This window comes from Arvicanthis niloticus, chromosome 6 (genome assembly GCF_011762505.2).
Source record: "Arvicanthis niloticus isolate mArvNil1 chromosome 6, mArvNil1.pat.X, whole genome shotgun sequence".
In the NCBI taxonomy this organism is placed as follows: Eukaryota; Metazoa; Chordata; class Mammalia; order Rodentia; family Muridae; genus Arvicanthis; species Arvicanthis niloticus.
In genome coordinates, this window is record NC_047663.1 from 37,141,723 (window position 1) to 37,158,148 (window position 16,426).

The following is a 16,426-nucleotide window of genomic DNA, read 5'->3' on the forward strand; positions in this document are numbered from 1 at the left end:
GCTGGGAGAAATGGCCTAGTGGTAAGGAGCGCTAGCTGCTGTTACAGAAGATCGCTTCCAAACATTCACAGTAAGCTCAAACCCGCCTATCTCTAGCTCCTGGGGATCTGACATCTTTTTCTGGTCTCTCAGGGCAGGGGTATCACTTATCCCGAAACAGGCGCACATGTGCACAAATAATTTTTTAAAAATGTCTTTAACTAGGCATGGTGATGCACACTTATGATGTCAGTGTTAGGGATTCAGAGGCAGAAGAATCCTGAGTTCCATAGCCTGATCTAATCTGAGAAAAAAACCCTGGCGCAGCGGCTCTAAGTACATATCGACTGTATCGACACTCTACATATGAGGCCTGGAACAGAAAACAGGATCAATCCATTGTTTCTGACTGCCAAGAAGTATGAACCGCTGTGATTGGCTCTCGTTTAGGTAAAAGGGTGAGCGCTTGGTCTTCTGGGAAGTCATGGCGTCGCTCAATTGCAGGACTGCGGTCTGTGTGATCTGTTTGGAGAAGCCGAAATACCGCTGCCCGGCTTGCCGCGTGCCTTAGTGAGCCGGAGCGGGTACTGGGTTCGGAGGGAGGCCGAGCTGCGGGCGGGAGGCTCCTACTGCAGCCGGTGGCTGCGGGCCAGGGGTGCGTGCTGCGGCCGCTCGTGCTGACCTGAGCCTGTCTTTCTTGTTACAGCTGCTCGGTCACCTGTTTCCAGAAGCACAAAGGTAAGACCCGGACCACCGTCGCAGCCCCTGCTCTATCTTTGTATTGTACAAGGCCCGTGCCCCAGGAACCCGAAGCAGGAGGATTCCCGCGAGTTCAAGGCTGGCCTGGCTACAGACTAGAGATCCTGTCTCAAACAATGCAAAGCAGGTCAACTGCTTTCTTGGGAAAAGTCTTAGTTATTTATTCGTCTTGATATTCTAGTGCAGCCCCTCTCACTGTTGCAGAAGCTGCCTTGGCTGACATGAATTAGCCAGAAGTGATTGTTCTTAAAATAATGGTTGTTTATTGTTTACAATAGGAGTTTTCTTTTACTGCGTGTGGTATTTTTGAGACAGGTTCTTTTCCTTCTTTTTTTCTTTCTCCTTTTTCTTCTGTTTGTTTTTCCAACAAAGAATTTCTCTGCAGCGCTGGGAGCCCTCGAACTGGCTCTGTAGATCAGGCTGGCTTCAAATTCGTAGAGATCCGCCTGCCTTTGCCTCCCAAGTGCTGTTTTGTTTTGTGCTGAGACAAGAGTATTTTAAATTCACTATTTATCCCACACTATTCCTAGACTCACAGTCCCCATGCCTCAGCTTCCCAGGTGCTGGGATTAAAGGTGTAAGCCACCACTGCCCAGATGAGACCGATTCTTTTTTATGTAGTTAAGGCTGGCCTATCTATCACGATCCTGCTTTTTCATCCCCAAATGCTAGGATTATAGGAGTACAGACATATGCCACCAGAACTGGCTAAAATAAATTCCGGACCTATTGAGGAAAAACTGGAGCAGGAGAGATGGCTCTGCTGTTAAGAGCTTCTTGCTTTTCCAGAGGTTCTGAGTTTGGGTCTCAGCACCTGCCTACTGTAAGCAATTAGGTCCATTCCCAGGGTCTCTGACGTCCTCTTCTGGTCTCTGTAAGCACTGCACACATGTAGCATATTCTGTCCACCTCTGCTGCTTTCTCCCATCTCAGGCACAGACCTATCCCTGCCAAAATGCTTTTTTTTCCTGCCTGCCAAAGCTCTCTCTTCTAAGTCTCTGGGCTTCCTCAGGTAGACTAAGACCAGACTTCTCTTACCTTATCCATGTTTTCCACGACTACAAAACCCCTCTGACCTAGGAGTGATGACTTGCACTTCTGTATTTATTCCCCATGGTTCATGGTATGTACATGCAGTATCTGAAACTGTTGAGAGATCGTGTTATGCTTATAGAAGTCACTGCCATTAATCCTGGGGAAAGTCCTCTGAAGGTGGGGTGGGGCACATGATCACCTGCTCGTTCAGTTCATGAGCCCTTCCGCCAGAATCAGAATTACTCATGGCTCTCTTTGGCCAATCGGTTGGTTTGACTTGTCTCTCTCTCTATATCTCTACCTAGTACACATTCAGTACACTGGGCTTAATGGGGACCTGTGGCCTTGTTGGCTGGCATGGAGGGGCTGTGTTTGGGATGCCTGAAATTTATGTCTATCTCAGAGCAGTGCAACTCTGAAGCCCGTCCTGTTGAGAAGAAAAGAACAGTGGCTCCTGCAAGGTCTGAGGAGAACAGAGGTGAGGTGGTTGGGTTTTTTGTTTTTTTATACAGGGTTTCTCTGTGTAGTCCTGGAAGTCATTCTGTAGACTAGGCTGGCCCTGAAGGAGAGCTCTCTGCCTCTGCCTCTGCTTCTGCCTCTCGAGTGCTGGGATTAAAGGCGTGCTCCACCACTACCTATCGTGGTAGTTGATTTTAAACAAGCACTCTTCGAGGGGTTTCAGAGATAGTAAAAGGGAAGGGGGGGGGGGGTAAGTGGGTGGGATGCAGGATGCTTTCGGCAGCAGCAGCCTCAGCAGCCCTAGCCTCAGGGTGGAGCACGACTAGTCACAGGTGGTGCTGCCAGCATCCTGAAGCATGGCTCTGGGGAGGGTGCCCTGGGGCCTGGGGTTAGGCCCATGTGGGAGGCTTCCTTTAAATTGGGTCACTTTCTTGCTGCTGGAGTCTCCTTAGATTTAGAGCAGTAACAGGCTGTCCTCCACTCCTATTTCATGCATCCATGAATTCATCTGTCCATAATGCCTCCTGGGTGTTGTGGATCTGCACACAGCCCCTTTTGTGCCTCAAAGAGGTTTTTAAGAGACACAGAAAGAGCTGGGCCATGTGTCCATGTGTCTAGTATGGGCTTGGGCATATCTGCCTTTGCTGAAAGTGTGGGCATTATCCTTGTCAGGGTTTTATAGGGCCTAGTTCACACAGTCATAGCCCTGGATCATGACGAGGCCAGGTACGATGCTGTCTGCAGACCAGACTCTGCCTTCAGACCATAGGAAGCATGAAGCACCAGCATGCGCTTGTTAAGCCCAGTCACCATTCTGCTACCTTCCCTTTCGTTTAATTGTGAAACCAGAGAAGCAAGCTGTCATTTTATTTGAACGTGACTACTGGTGTGGCACACCTGCACATAGGCTGTTGACATGGCTGCCCTGGCTTTCTGATGTCTGATCAGTTGTTTGTGCTGTACACTCCTCAGATGACGACTCCTCTGTAGCTGATTTCCTCAATAGTGATGAGGAAGAAGACAGAGTGTCTCTGCAGAATTTAAAGAATCTAGGTAAGTCTGTGCTGGGCTTGTTAACTGTTAGCCATTTTGTTTATGTTCTAAAGGCTGTGAGAGTGGAGCACGGACTAAGTCTCATGCAGCAGCCAACTTTATTTACAGCATCAGTCGATTTATACCCTTGGGTAAGAGTCACCTGGCAGAAACATGTTTTTCCATAGAGGCATATAAAGAAATAACAATAGCCAGTTGTAATGAATGATGTAAACTCCTATTGGCTGGCTACACCTGGGAGGGGCATGAAAGCACATTCCAAGAAAAAAAAAATCTGTGTTATTGAAGAAACTGAGGTCATAAAAGTTCTTGTTTCGCCGGGCGGTGGTGGTGCACGCCTTTAATCCCAGCACTTGGGAGGAGGCAGAGGCAGGTGGATTTCTGAGTTCGAGGCCAGCCTGGTCTACAGAGTGAGTTCCAGGACAGCCAGGGCTACACAGAGAAACCCTGTCTCGAAAAAAAACAAAACAAAACAAAAAAAAAGTTCTTGTTTCTTGGGAGTTTAATCACAAGTACTGAGAATCCCCTCGGTATGACTTTTCTTGGACGGTATCTGACACCATTTCCTTTGCATAGAATGTGGTTGGGTCTCTTGAGTTGTTTTGGCAGGAAGCTCAGATATACCTCAGGACTGCTGGGGCAAGTCCTCTGCTCAGGGTGATAACATTCATATTCATTCTCATTCATATTCATTTTCTCTCTCTGTCTCTCTCTGTCTCTCTCTGTCTCTCTCTGTCTCTCTCTCTCTCTCTCTCTCTCTCCCTCTCCCTCTCTCTCTTCTCTCTCCTCTCTCTCTCTCTCTCTCTCTCTCTCTCTGTCTCTGTCTCTCTCTCTCTCTCTCTCTCTTTCTCTCTCCAGAATCTTATTGTATAGTCCTGGCTGGCCTAGAACTCACTGAAAATCACATTGGCCTCAGACTTGATGCCATCCTCCTGTCTCTATGTCCTCTGCTGTTTCTATGTCCTCAGAAGAATTGCTGTTGTGTACTGTGTGTGAGTGTGGGTTTGAGTGCAGTTCTGAGCACAGCTTCTCTCTCAGGAGTCATTTCTGTCCTCTGACTCTGGGTTCTGGATCAAACCTGATCCATCAGGCTTGTATAAGCAGATGCCTTTACCTGCTGAATCACCTCACTTGCCCCTTTTTATTTATTTATATTTTTATAAAGATTACTTATTTTATGTATGTGAGTACACTGTAGCTGTCTTCAGACATACCAGAGGAAGGCATCAGATGGTTGTGAGACACGGTGTGGTTGCTGGGAATTGAACTCAGGACCTCTGGAAGAGCAGTTAGTGCTCTTAACTGCTGAGCCATCTCTCCAGCCTGCCCCTTTTTATTACTTTTAAATTCTGTGCATCTGAGTTCAGGGCTGGTAGAGGCCAGAAGGGGATGGGGTTCCCTGGAGCTGTAGTTACAGGTGGTTGTGAGCCACTCACAATGCGTGTAGGAACTGACACGGTCTTCCACAAGATCAGTGAGTGTGCATAACCTGAGGCATCTCTCTGTCAGCGCATCTCACATTGGTGGGCACACGTACAAGTCAGAGGACAACTTTTGTCTCAGGTATTGATCTCTGGTCATCAAGGCTTGGCTGTAAGCACCCCTGAGCCATTTTGCCAGTTTTTCTTTTTTTCTTTTTAAAATGGGATTTTCTTTCTTAAGGAGCTAGAGGGAGAGTGCTTAATTGACAGTGCAAGCTTTATGACTTGCCTTTAATCTCTAGTTTCTCTGTTTATTTAAAAACAAGAAAAAAAGCTAGGTGCCGTGATCTTAGCATTAGGGAGGTAGACATAGGAGGATCCCAGTACCTTGTTGGCAGTCAGTCTATCTAAATTGGTGAGAGACTCTGTCCCTCCTCCCCCAGCCCCGTACAAATAAGGTGGGAGCAGAGTGTGATGGCATGAACCTTTATCCCAGCACTCCCAGCTCCCAGCCAGGGCTACACAGTGAGAGACCCTGTCTCAAAAAAAAAAAAAAAAAAAAAAAAAAAAATGTAGAGAATAGTTGCGACTGAGGAAGAAACAGGAAGAAACCCAGTGTGGACCTCTGGCCTCCGTGTTACACAAATGGGATTTATTTGAGACAGCCTCATCATGTAGTTCTGGCTGGGAATGTGCTGAGTAGACCAAGCTGGCCTCAAACTCAAGAGTTTGCCTACCTCTGCCTCTGAGTGCTAGGATTAGGGGCTTATGTGTTTCTAAGGTTACTATACAGTGTGGCATGCAGAGTCTTGTGTAGCCACAGGATTCTGTCAGCATACTGGTTTCAAATCTCCCATCGTGTACATGCCAGATGTTATGTTGGAATCCTACTGATTTTGCAGTATAATTCTGGTTGGCATAATTCTGCTCTTAAAAATATAGGTCATTTTCTTTGCTTACCTTTCTCCTTTAGCCTCAGATAGGCACTTTTCTAGCTTTCCTTAGTCCCTTAGATTTACTGGTATTTTAGTACTATAGTCACATTTGAGAATAGTTAACTTGCTGGATTTATAGTAGTCTGTGGGACAGAGGCCTGTATTATCTTCAAGGTTCAGTTTACAGTCCAGTCATAAAAAACAACTGGGTAATCACCAGAGGAGCTATGGTGTTCACCCACATTTTAATTATGTGCATGGGTGTTTGTGTGTATTACGTGCACATGAGTGCTGGTGCCACAGGAAAGAGACTTGTCAGCTCCTCCTGGAGCTGGAGAATAGGTGGTTGTAGGCTGGTACAAGTTCTTGACTGTTGAGCGCTCTTTCCAGCCTAGTGATGCATGCACATTTTTGTAGCACTGCTGCTTTGGTCCTTGTAAGAATGCTGGGGTGTTGCCCTGGCCTTTTAGGGTTCAGAGCTGAGGTGGGGTACAGTGTACTGATGATCTCTGGCTTTGTAACTCTAACTGTATTAGATCCTAGCAGCTGAGGGCTTCTGGAGACTTAACACTCTCTTGCTTATTCTTTGGCTGAAAATTGCTGGCAACTTTTCTCTTTATCTCTTTGTGCTTTATTAAATGCTAGAGACTTAACTCTTTCTTACTGTATTTTGCTAAAAACTTAACTCTATTCCTGTACTGTGCTGAAAACTTAACTCTTTATTACTGTCTGTGCTTAAGTGCTAAATTCTGGTGAATTAGCACATGCTGTTTAGTGGTGGGTAATTAAGTGAAAGGGCTTATTGCTAGACCTTCTTTCTCTGGTGAGGAGCCCCTTGCTGGCCGGGGAGAGGCTCAGATTTTAACTCTTTGAACCAGAGAGAGAAGAGAGGAGAGGAGTCACTCACATGGACCACACACACTGGGTGAAGTGGAAAATGGCAACACCACCTTCCTTCATTGCTTTCAGCCTTTTTATAGCTTAAAAAGTTCTCTATGTAAGAATTACCTCATAGATAAAATGTTAAAGGGGAGTTACAGAAGAATATCAATAGTTCAAATATCCATGCTAATAGTTCAAAGCAGTGTCTCATAACACTGTGAAGTCCAGAGCAACAGTTTTTATATGGCCTTGCCTCCTCATAGGTGTACATACACACCTGTGGCCTTATCCTTGGACCTGAATGTTTTTCTTTGAGAACAAATTTGTCCCAAGCCTCTCAATCTCTTCAGTGTAATTATGAAGGCTTATTATATTTATTATTCAGCCTTTACTTACTATTATGAGCGGGCACATTGTATTCTTGATTCTGACTTTATTACATCTTTCTAGAAAAACTCAAACCATCTTTTAAAACTTTCCACCTAAAATTATTTGAATGAAATAAAAAATTCTATAAAATCATTAAGTCATCTAAATAGCATTAATTCATGAAAGCTCATCTTTATGTTGGTCTGCAGGAAGTGTGCTTGACAGGGTGGGCTGATGCCTGGGAATCCTTAGACTATGTAATAGTGGTAGGAAAGGCTTATCAGATGCAGGAAGCAATCCTGAGGTGAAGTCTCTTGGGGCCTTGATTCTCTGAGCTCACCGATCACAAGCCATGCAAAGATGGTGGGCCACCTCTAGGAAGGTCATCTGCTAGCTCACCTTTCCTAGATGGCTCCTCAGATAAGCATTCTGTTATTGGTGCTAATCTTACTGTGTCTGTATGTGCACAGGCCAGAGGAAGCATTGAGTGTCCCCTATCATTCTCCACCTTATCTTTTGAGGTGGACTCTCATCAGACCTAGAGCTCATACCTTGACTAGGCTAGCAGTTTGCAAAACCCTGTGACCCACTTGTCTCTGCCTTGCTCAGTGCTGGAATTATAGGTATGCATAGAGCCATGCTTAGCCTTCAAGTGGGTGCTGACATAAGAACACTGGGCCTTGTCCTTTGCACAGCAAGTACTCTTAACCACTGTATCTTCTCTCCAGCTCCTATCTCCTTTGTTCACAGGTATACTGAAGTTTAATTTGTGAATACAGTAATCTTTCTGATGTCCAAGGCAGCTTGATTTTAGGACCCGTTTCTCAAAATGGCATAATGCATATAACTGGTACACTTTAAATCATCTAGCCTAATTGGATGCAAATACTTACATGTAGTTATGATAAGGAAAGAAATCTCACATTTGGTACAGATGATGTTTATCTTTTTTTGTTTTGTTTTTGTTTTTTGGGTTTGTTTTTTTTTTTTTGAGACAGGATTTCTCTGTGTAGCCCTGGCTGTCCTGGAACTGGATCTGTAGATCAGGCTGGCCTTGAACTCAAAGATCCATCTGCTTCTGCTTCCTGAGTGCTGATATTAAAGGTGTGCATTAGGTTTTGATGTGTGGTTGGATGTGCAATCTTAGGATATGGGGGTGATAGCATAATGGTGGAGATACAAGCCCTTCCTAGTTGATTACACTGCAAACACCTGGCTTTCAGCCACTGCCACAGATCCCCCTTGAACTTAAAGCTGGTATTGATCTTTAAGGTGAATCGGAAACTTTAAGAAGCTTACTGCTCAACCCACACCTGAGGCAGCTGATGATTGGCCTCGACCAGGGCGACAACAAAGCAAAGCTGATGAGAGCCTGCATGCAGGAGCCCTTGTTCGTAGAGTTTGCAGACTGCTGTTTAAGAATCGTGGAACCATCCCAGAACAGGGATTCTTAAAACTGGATGTGCTCTTTGCTCAAGCTGCCCGCTGCTGCTCAGAGGTTGTTTTCAAGGCTGTCGCAGCACCTGTGGGTCTTCCTCCATCACATGGCTTGCTGCAGAGCCTCATGAAGAGGGAACTTGTAGCCCTGGAGTGATGGATCAGCAGTTAAGAGCATTGACTGCTTTTCCAGAGGACCCCAGTTTTCAGCACCACTTGACTACTTATAACTGTAATTACAGTTTCAGCAGATCTGACGCCCTCTTCTGGCCTCTACAGGTACTGTATACATGTGTACAGGGAAAACTATAATACATAAAATACTAAAAAACAAAAAGTTGGCTATTTATATTTAGATGGTGGTTCTAAATTTTATTTCTTGTACAGTTCAGAGTTACATCATAAATACCAAGTGTACTCATTTGAATTAAAAACTGATAGTGTTACTAAATTTAAGGTGTGGTTCTCTTGACCCTGTTTTGTTTATTGTTCTTGGTAACATTAAATAAATCAGTTTATTAAATATTATTGTTCCCTTAATGAACTATATGCAAGTTTTCCCCCAGTCAAAATTCTAGAGCCAGTTTTAGGGTGACTTGGCCCTTTTAAAGTGCTTGTGGAAGGCCCAGCATCCATCTTGCTGTAGTGACAACATTCTGGACGGATAGTTACATCTGATGAGCCTGAGGACAGTAAGCTGGGATGGTGTGGCCCTCATCCTGGCTTGGTACCCAGCAGTCCCAGATTCTATCAGTGCTGAGGCCACAGCCCTGGAAGGCTGGCAGTCTGGCCATGAAGCCCTGGCTCAGGCTGGAACTTGCTTGCACGTGCAGTTGGAGTCGCTGTGGGAATAGCTTGGCACTTGCATGTGGGATCAGATGTCTTTGGCAAGGCAGCTGGCAGGAAAAGGCCTTGTGGAAACAAGGCACTAAACATCACTCAGGCCGGTGGGGGTAGAAGAGTCACACTTGGACTGGCCTGTGTCTTTCTAGCAGAATCTGATTAAAACCAGTAACACTAGAGGCTGAAGGGTCAGGGCAGATGTCAGCATACTGAAGTGGAGACTTCCTGCAGTGGAACTTTACCGAGCCCTAGGGAGAAAGAGATGCATCCTATGAATGGCAGGGCTCAGATAAATATAGGAATAAAAATCTCACATCCATTCATTTTATGACAAATACTAGGAAGGAGTCTATTACTCTAAGGGTATTGGCTGTCATCTTGCAACTAGTTACACCTGGAAGATCAGAACACTTCTGTTTACCCCTTGTCAATTTCAGGGAGAGTCTATACATGTTATATAGCATTTTGTTGATTGCATTTCTTTTCTCTGGTCCCTTGTACTAGGCTAAGTATTAACCCAGGTTCACAGAGGAGAAAATGGAAGTTCTGAGATGATGTGCCATCACTGAGGTTATCCAGGGAAGGGGCTGAGCTGAGGCCAGGCTGTGAGGGTCTGCTTTCTAGTGGAACAGGCTCCAAAAGACAAAGGACTGGGCCATACATTTGCTATTTTTCTTGGAGAGAGTGACAACCAGGAACCACAAGAAACTGCCAAATGCAGTGTCATTTAAGGTGACAAATTATAGCCACACCCATTTCTTCCAAGCGGGACTCATTATGTCCTACCTAGGTTAACTACGCACTCTAATCTTTACACCTACCCTGCAGGGCGCTGCTTGTGTCCATCTGCTAGGACACAGGGCTGAGCTACATGTCTCACTGAGGAGCTCATATTGTGGGGCAGAGCCAAACCTCCAAAGGCGAACGATTTGGAAGTGGTTTAAAACTGAAGGGCTCAAGACTCCTGGTCATTATTTGAAACAATGGCAGTAATCCGCACCTGTAGTTTTTGGCTTACCCAGCAGGGTTAGGGAGTCTTGTACTGCTCCAAGCTTTGTTCCCTGCCTTTCGCAATGAACAGCTTGGAACTGTGGGAAGGACTACCATGATATCACAGAATGAGAACATACCTGGGGCAGTGCTCTGATGGATGTAATACCAGCCTGATCTTGTTGTGGTGTCTGGACTTTGTTGCTGGGGCTGCCTGAGGGAAGCCGAAGGCAGGCATGGGCCACCAGTTTCCTCTGAAAGCCGCGTACACCATCAGCTGAGTTGGCTAGCACCAGTCCCAGGGGCCAGAGGTGGATTATTGCTCCCAGGAACCTAGTGTGTGCTGGGGACAGTGAGGAATGCAGGGTACTGGGGGCTCGAGGCATGGGTTTCTCCTCTATACCATCCAGTTCTTCAGAGGCAAGACAGGCCATTCTGATCTTAAAGAGAAAACATTCCTTTATAGCTTTAGGTTGTCCAGCCCTCCTCTTCCTAAGAGAATTTACTTTTGCATCCATTTATTTGACATAGAGGCATGCTGCAGTGGGCAGTGGACATGTAGAAATCAGAGGACCACTTGTGTGTCCTGGGGATTAAACTTGGGTGGTTAGGATCTCTCTCTTCTCTTCTCTTCTCTTCTCTTCTCTTCTCTTCTCTTCTCTTCTCTTCTCTTCTCTCTCCCTCCCTCCCTCCCTCCCTCCCTCCTTCCCTCCCTTTCTCTCTCTTTTGGTTTTTTGAGACAGGGTTTCTCTGTCTAGTCCTGGCTGTCCTGGAACTCCCTCTGTAGACCAGGCTGGCCTCGAACTCAGAAATCCACCTGCCTCTGCCTCCCAAGTGCTGGGATTACAGGCATGTGTCACCACTGCCTGGCAGATTTAGCTCTCTTTAAAAAAAAATAAAATAGCTGGGCATGGTGGCACACACCTTTAATCCCAGCACCCAGGAGACAGGAGCAGGCAGATCTCTGTGAGTTCGAGCCTAGCCTGTTACATTCCAGGACAGCCAGATCTAAGCAAAACAAAACATGACATTTTTTTGAGTGTATGTATGTGTCTGGGTGTGAGTATGCCGTGGACACTTGTGAAGGTCAGAAGACGGCTTTGGGAGTGTGTTGCCTACCACGAGGGCCCCTGGGATTAAACACAGGTGGAATGGGCTTGGCAGCAAGCACCTTTACCGGCTGAGCCATCTTACTAGATTTTTCTAGCAGATAGAAAATACCCTGAACTAGACTGGCTCATGTGGCAGAACATAAAATGCAGCTCCTTTGGCAGTCTGTTCCTGGAGTTGCATATGCGCTCAGCCCATCCCGTCATACAGAGGACACGAGGTTGAGAGGCTCTGTGGCCTGCCAGGACGCCCACACCACAGCTGCAGAGACATTCCCTCTCGGGCCTGTCAGGAGCCTAGTCTTCCAGTCATACTTACTCTCCACTTATGCCATGCATGCTTGATGACTGTGGCAGCTCTGTGTAGCCTTCTGATGTGTTTCCGAGTTAACCAGGACCGAAAAGCTAAGGAACCAGCAGAGACATCAAAACCATCGTTAGAACTATTAGTCATGTGGCCACCCCCAGAGTGAAAGTATGAACTCTGTTCTTCCAGTGATAGACTTTTGTCAATACGAAGTCACTCCTGAGGCAGGAAAGACGGCTCGCTCAGTGGTTAAGAACTCTTACTGTTCTTGCAGAGTACCCAGATTTGTTTCCCAACACCCACATGGTGGTTTACAATCTCTTCTCATTCCAGTTCCAAGAGATCTGATTCCCTCTTTTGGCCTCCAAAGGCACCTGCATGCATATGGTAACACACATACACACACACACACACACACACACACACACACAAAATCTTAAAAATTGTAACACTGCCCACAATCTTGCAGATACCCACACATTGAAGGGCCATTGGGAGCTCTAACTGCCAAGGACCCATCTCAGACTCAGTCCTCAGCAGTGCCCAAGGAAGAAGAGGGATCTGACTTATCTGTGCCATTAAAACTTTTTGTTTGTGTGGATTTGTAGCTCTGTGGTATAGCACTTGCCTAGCTTGATTGAAGCCCTATGTTTGACTCATGGCATTGCAAAACGACAAATTACTTACTTTTTTTTCCCCCTGGAGACAAGGACTCTACATACATAGCCCAGGCTGGCATCAAACTTGAGAGCCTTCTATCTCAGTCTCCCAATGCTGGGCTCACAGGTGTGGATACTACACTTGGCCTTTATGAGATTTTCATTTTTCAAAATAAGCCTGTCAGGACTGTGTTGGTCACACCCATCGTATGGAATCAGCCCCACCTACCTGCTTGAATGAGCACAGCAGCCCGCCTCTGTTTCTCCTGCTTTTGGAGACGGTGTCGCCTCCAGCCACACTGGATGCATCGGGCACACTGCTCCAGCATCTGTGCACGCCCACACTCCAGAAGCTCTAGCTGAGAGAAGGGGAATCTGTTGAGGTGCTAGCCCTCTCCACTTCCCCCTGAGGAGGGCCTCCACTTGCAGCTGGCACCTGTAATTCATCCCCAGCTAGTTTACCATGGAATCAGTCATGAAGATCTTTGTCTTGCCACAGTACAGTGGGATTTGTGTGGTCTTAGCTGGGTCACTGTGAGTAGTTGCTGTCTGAATAAAAGCTGGCAGAGCATGGAGAATGTCCTGTAGTAGAGGTTGCAGTGTGGCCCCCTTGGCACACAGAGGCTGCTCTGGGGGAAGGAGAAAGGTTTCATCAGTCCCTGCTTTCCTGTATGCTCTGTAGCCTGAAGAAACTGACTGTGGACTCTATAGAGCTCTTTAAGCCTCTTTTTCTTGCAGTTCTAGATCTAGTTAGCCCTTTCTTTCCCCCTCCTTTTGTAGATAGAAGTAGCCCCCTTTTGTGGATAGAAGTAGCCCTTGTGTCCTCTGAAGTCCTGGCTGTTTGGGAATGTCCTGAAGCCTCCTTGGACAGGCTGGTAAGGGGAGCTGGAAGCCTGGTAAAGGGTATCCCAGGCTGCTAGGTCACTCCCTGAGCCCCATCCCTTACCCCTTCCAGCCAGTCTTGTGTAGAAAAGAGAGAACACACCCAGCTATGCGATAGCCCTCCCAGACTTGCAGGGCTGCCTCCTGTGTGGGAGGATTTACCTGAGGGCTCTGACCACAGTTAGCTGCCCAGTGCCTCTCTGGAGACAGAGGCCACCAAAGCAGATGCTGGAGATGAGAGACATCCACAAAATGGACCAGCGCCCAGAGGGGCTTGGAAGAGAGACAGGAGAGCAAACCATGGAGAGAGGAGAGAAAAAGGGAAGGAAAGAGAACGTGACACAATTCCCAAGAGGAAGAGAATTCGCTGATGGGGTCCAGAGAGCATGGGTAGTTGGGGGCCAGCTGAGGTTGGCTGAGATTTGTCCTTGTGTCTATCCCTCCACCTGTCCTTAACATTTCCACATTTCTAGTTATGGACAGCTACACTGTGCCAGACAACTTCTCAGTCATAGTCACAGGCTAGACTTGCCAAAGTGATTTGAACATATCTCCCCTTGATGCCTCCTGGGACCTGGAGCTCAGGCCATGTATTCCTAAGATTCAGGCCAGATTCCTAAGATTCCCTTCTGTCCTTCCCACTGATGAGGCTGGCTCACCTCCGTTTTGTCTATGTCTGTATCTGTATGGAATCATGTCTACCAACACTGACCAGTTTTGTCCACTTGTTACTCAGCTGCCCATAGCTCTGGCTTCTCCAGCCTCACTCCAGGACCTTCCACAAGGCCCCTAGAGTAGATGAAAGCACAAGGCGGGCAGAACATTGGCTCTCTCCCCTGAAGGGTTAAGGACAGGTGGAAAATAAAGTCCATGTTTGTTTTGTTTTCCAAGACAGGGTCTCTCCATGTGGCCCTGGCTATCTTGGAACCCCCTCTGTAGACCATACTGGCCTTCATCTCTTAGGTATCAGCCTGCCTCTGCCTCCCAAGTGTCAGGATTAAAGGTATGTGCCACCACTGCCTGGCTTCTAAGTCCATGTTTTTTGACTAGGGCCCACCTGGCACCCCAGCCTTACTTAACCACTACTGTGTGGAGCTGCTCATATCTTCTGGTCTGTCTTATGCCTGGAAGCTTTTCTTCAGATTACCTTTGTCATGTGCAGTGGTTGCACGTGGCTAATCCAGCCTATTCCCTCATTCCACCTTCTCCAAAACGCTCTCCATGTCCACCTCTCCATGGCACCTGAGGAAGCTCTCTGCCTGTCTATGCTATTGTTAGCTGGGGTTTATTGCCCATATTATTCCAGCAACCATTAGTCTCTGAACCCTCATCCTCAAGGACACATAGGTAAATCCCCAGTAACTTAAGGGTGAACAAATAACAAAAAGCGGGCCCCACTCACCAGAGGACCCTTTGGTAGGACACAGGCCCCTGAGGTCAGAGACTGTGCGAGGTCGGAGCCTTCTCAGCAGTTTATATCTTTCCATGAAGTTCTGGTGAGAGACCCTAGAAGCCAAAGCAGGCAAAAAGAATGACTTTGTCAATCGGGTCCCTAGCTGGGACTCAAAGCCAGCGCTGCCCTGACTATCACCCCTGGATGAATGGAGGAGGGAATGTTCTAGAGATGCCTAGGTTCACTCAGTTGGAAGCCTGCAGATACCATTTAAAATTGAGTTTGTGGCTGGCAAGACGGCTTGGCAGATAAAATGCCTGTTGCCAAGCCTGACAACCTGAGTTCCATCCTGAAGACCCATAGAGTGGAAGAGAGAACTGTGCTGAGTGGTCCTCTGACTTCCATGTGGTGTGGCATGCCTCCCTGCTGGCAGTGTTCATACCCACGGAGGATGGACAGCTTGTACCTGCACAGTTCTTAAAAGTCCACTGAGGCTTGTCTCTGAAACTTCTCAAATCTGACAAAGCCACAGGAGAATTCCTGATCCTCACTTCCTTTTTCTTTCACACTCCAACTCAGGCTTCCTCCAGACTAATCCATTTTGGTAAACTGTCCTGATTTGACCATCTGCCCTAGAAAACAGCAAGTTCTTTCTACAACCTGGAAGCCCACTACTCCCTGAGCCCTCACACCAGTCTGAAGAACCATCCAGTCTCTTTACTGTCAACTATATCCTAGTCTGCCCCATTGCTCCCAGTTTTCACAGCTAATCCTGCATCCTAGCTACCAGCAACAGCCTCCCCACTCATCTCCCATTTATCCTAACCCTGCACTGAACCGCCAGTGAACAGACAAGGATTCTCTGAGAATACGAGATACTGCCACTCCTTCCCGCACCAGCAGCCCCCAGTGCACCCAGGGCAACTGTCATGGCTTCACATGGCCTTTGTTCCTGTTCTCTTACATGCCCTGCTGCTGCTTCTGTGTGGCCTAGTCCCTTGGTAGCTCACTTCCTGTCAGCATTATGGCTGTTCTCTGTTCCAAGTCCCCTAGGCTGGCCTTTTCCTTTTCTCTGGGCCTGTACTGAACTAGCTCATGGGTTTTCCTGCATGTCAGAAACAAATTCTGTTTCTTTCCCAGCACTAGTTGTACTTGTGTGTGTGCTATGTGTGTGCATGTTACACTTGTGTGTGTGTGCTTGCACATGTGGAGGCTTTAATTTGACAGTGGAAAGCCCTCTCCCTCTCCCTCTCCCCTCCCCCCCCTCTCTGATAGAGTTTCTTATTGGACCTGGAGCTCACTGACTGTTAGACTGGCTGGCCAGTGGACCCATGAAATTCTGTGTCCATCTCCCAGCGCCAAGATTATGATGCTTATTACAATACCTAGCTGTTAACTAACATGGACACTGGAGATCCAAATTCAGGTCCCCAGCAAGCTCTTTACCCACTGAGCCATTTCCATAGACCCTTTTAAAATTTATTTTTGTTTATTGATTTTTTAAAAAGATTACTTTGTAAATTAAAAAAATATGTATATGAGTTTTGCCTGCATATGTCTGTGTACCATGTGCATGCCTGGTGACTCTAGAGGCCACAGGAAGGCTTCAGATGCCCTGGAATTGGAATTAATAGATGGTTGTTAGCTGCTATGTGCTTGCTGGGAATTGAACTCTAGTCTTTCTGGAGAGCAGCTAGTGCGCTTAACCCTGAACCATCTCTCTAGCCCCAGACTCTTAAAAAAAGGGTTTATTTTTATTCTATTTAATTATGTATAGCCGGGCGGTGGTGGCACATGCCTTTAATCCCAGCACTTGAGAGGCAGAGGCAGGCGAATTTCTGAATTCGAGGCCAGCCTGGTCTACAGAGTGAGTTCCAAGGACAGCCAGAGCTACACAGAGAAACCCTGTCTCGA

The 16,426-nt window shown here is 46.9% G+C and overlaps 2 protein-coding genes across 11 annotated transcripts in view; one reads left to right on the plus strand and one right to left on the minus strand.

Moving 5' to 3' along the window:
- The first annotated feature begins 427 nt into the window (after positions 1-427).
- On the plus strand, positions 428-8,852 carry Znhit3 (zinc finger HIT-type containing 3). Of its 2 annotated transcripts, none has more exons than XM_076936120.1 (5): positions 428-549; positions 686-717; positions 2,079-2,251; positions 3,205-3,285; positions 8,165-8,852. In XM_076936120.1, the coding sequence occupies exons 3-5, from the start codon at positions 2,131-2,133 to the stop codon at positions 8,344-8,346; spliced, it is 384 nt and encodes a 127-aa protein (XP_076792235.1). In that variant the 5' UTR covers positions 428-549; positions 686-717; positions 2,079-2,130; the 3' UTR covers positions 8,347-8,852. The 2 variants fall into 2 exon arrangements, with proteins under 2 accessions (XP_076792235.1, XP_034361282.1); XM_034505391.2 differs by having other exon boundaries at positions 434-549; positions 2,177-2,251.
- The window catches only part of Myo19 (myosin XIX), a 30,473-nt gene continuing 22,721 nt past the window's right edge, over positions 8,675-16,426 (minus strand). For 6 of the 9 annotated variants that reach the window (XM_034505383.2, XM_076936111.1, XM_034505380.2 and 3 more), the window contains 6 exons: positions 14,522-14,625; positions 12,700-12,866; positions 12,467-12,596; positions 11,591-11,676; positions 10,303-10,602; positions 8,675-9,420 (listed from right to left, as the gene is read on the minus strand). In XM_034505383.2, coding sequence (XP_034361274.1) covers positions 9,292-9,420; positions 10,303-10,602; positions 11,591-11,676; positions 12,467-12,596; positions 12,700-12,866; positions 14,522-14,625 — 916 coding nt within the window. In that variant the 3' untranslated portion in view covers positions 8,675-9,291. Of the gene's footprint in view, positions 9,421-10,302; positions 10,603-11,590; positions 11,677-12,466; positions 12,597-12,699; positions 12,867-13,281; positions 13,393-14,521; positions 14,626-16,426 lie in introns of those variants that run through there. The other 3 variants (XR_004607060.2, XM_076936113.1, XM_076936114.1) reach the window with 3 other exon arrangements.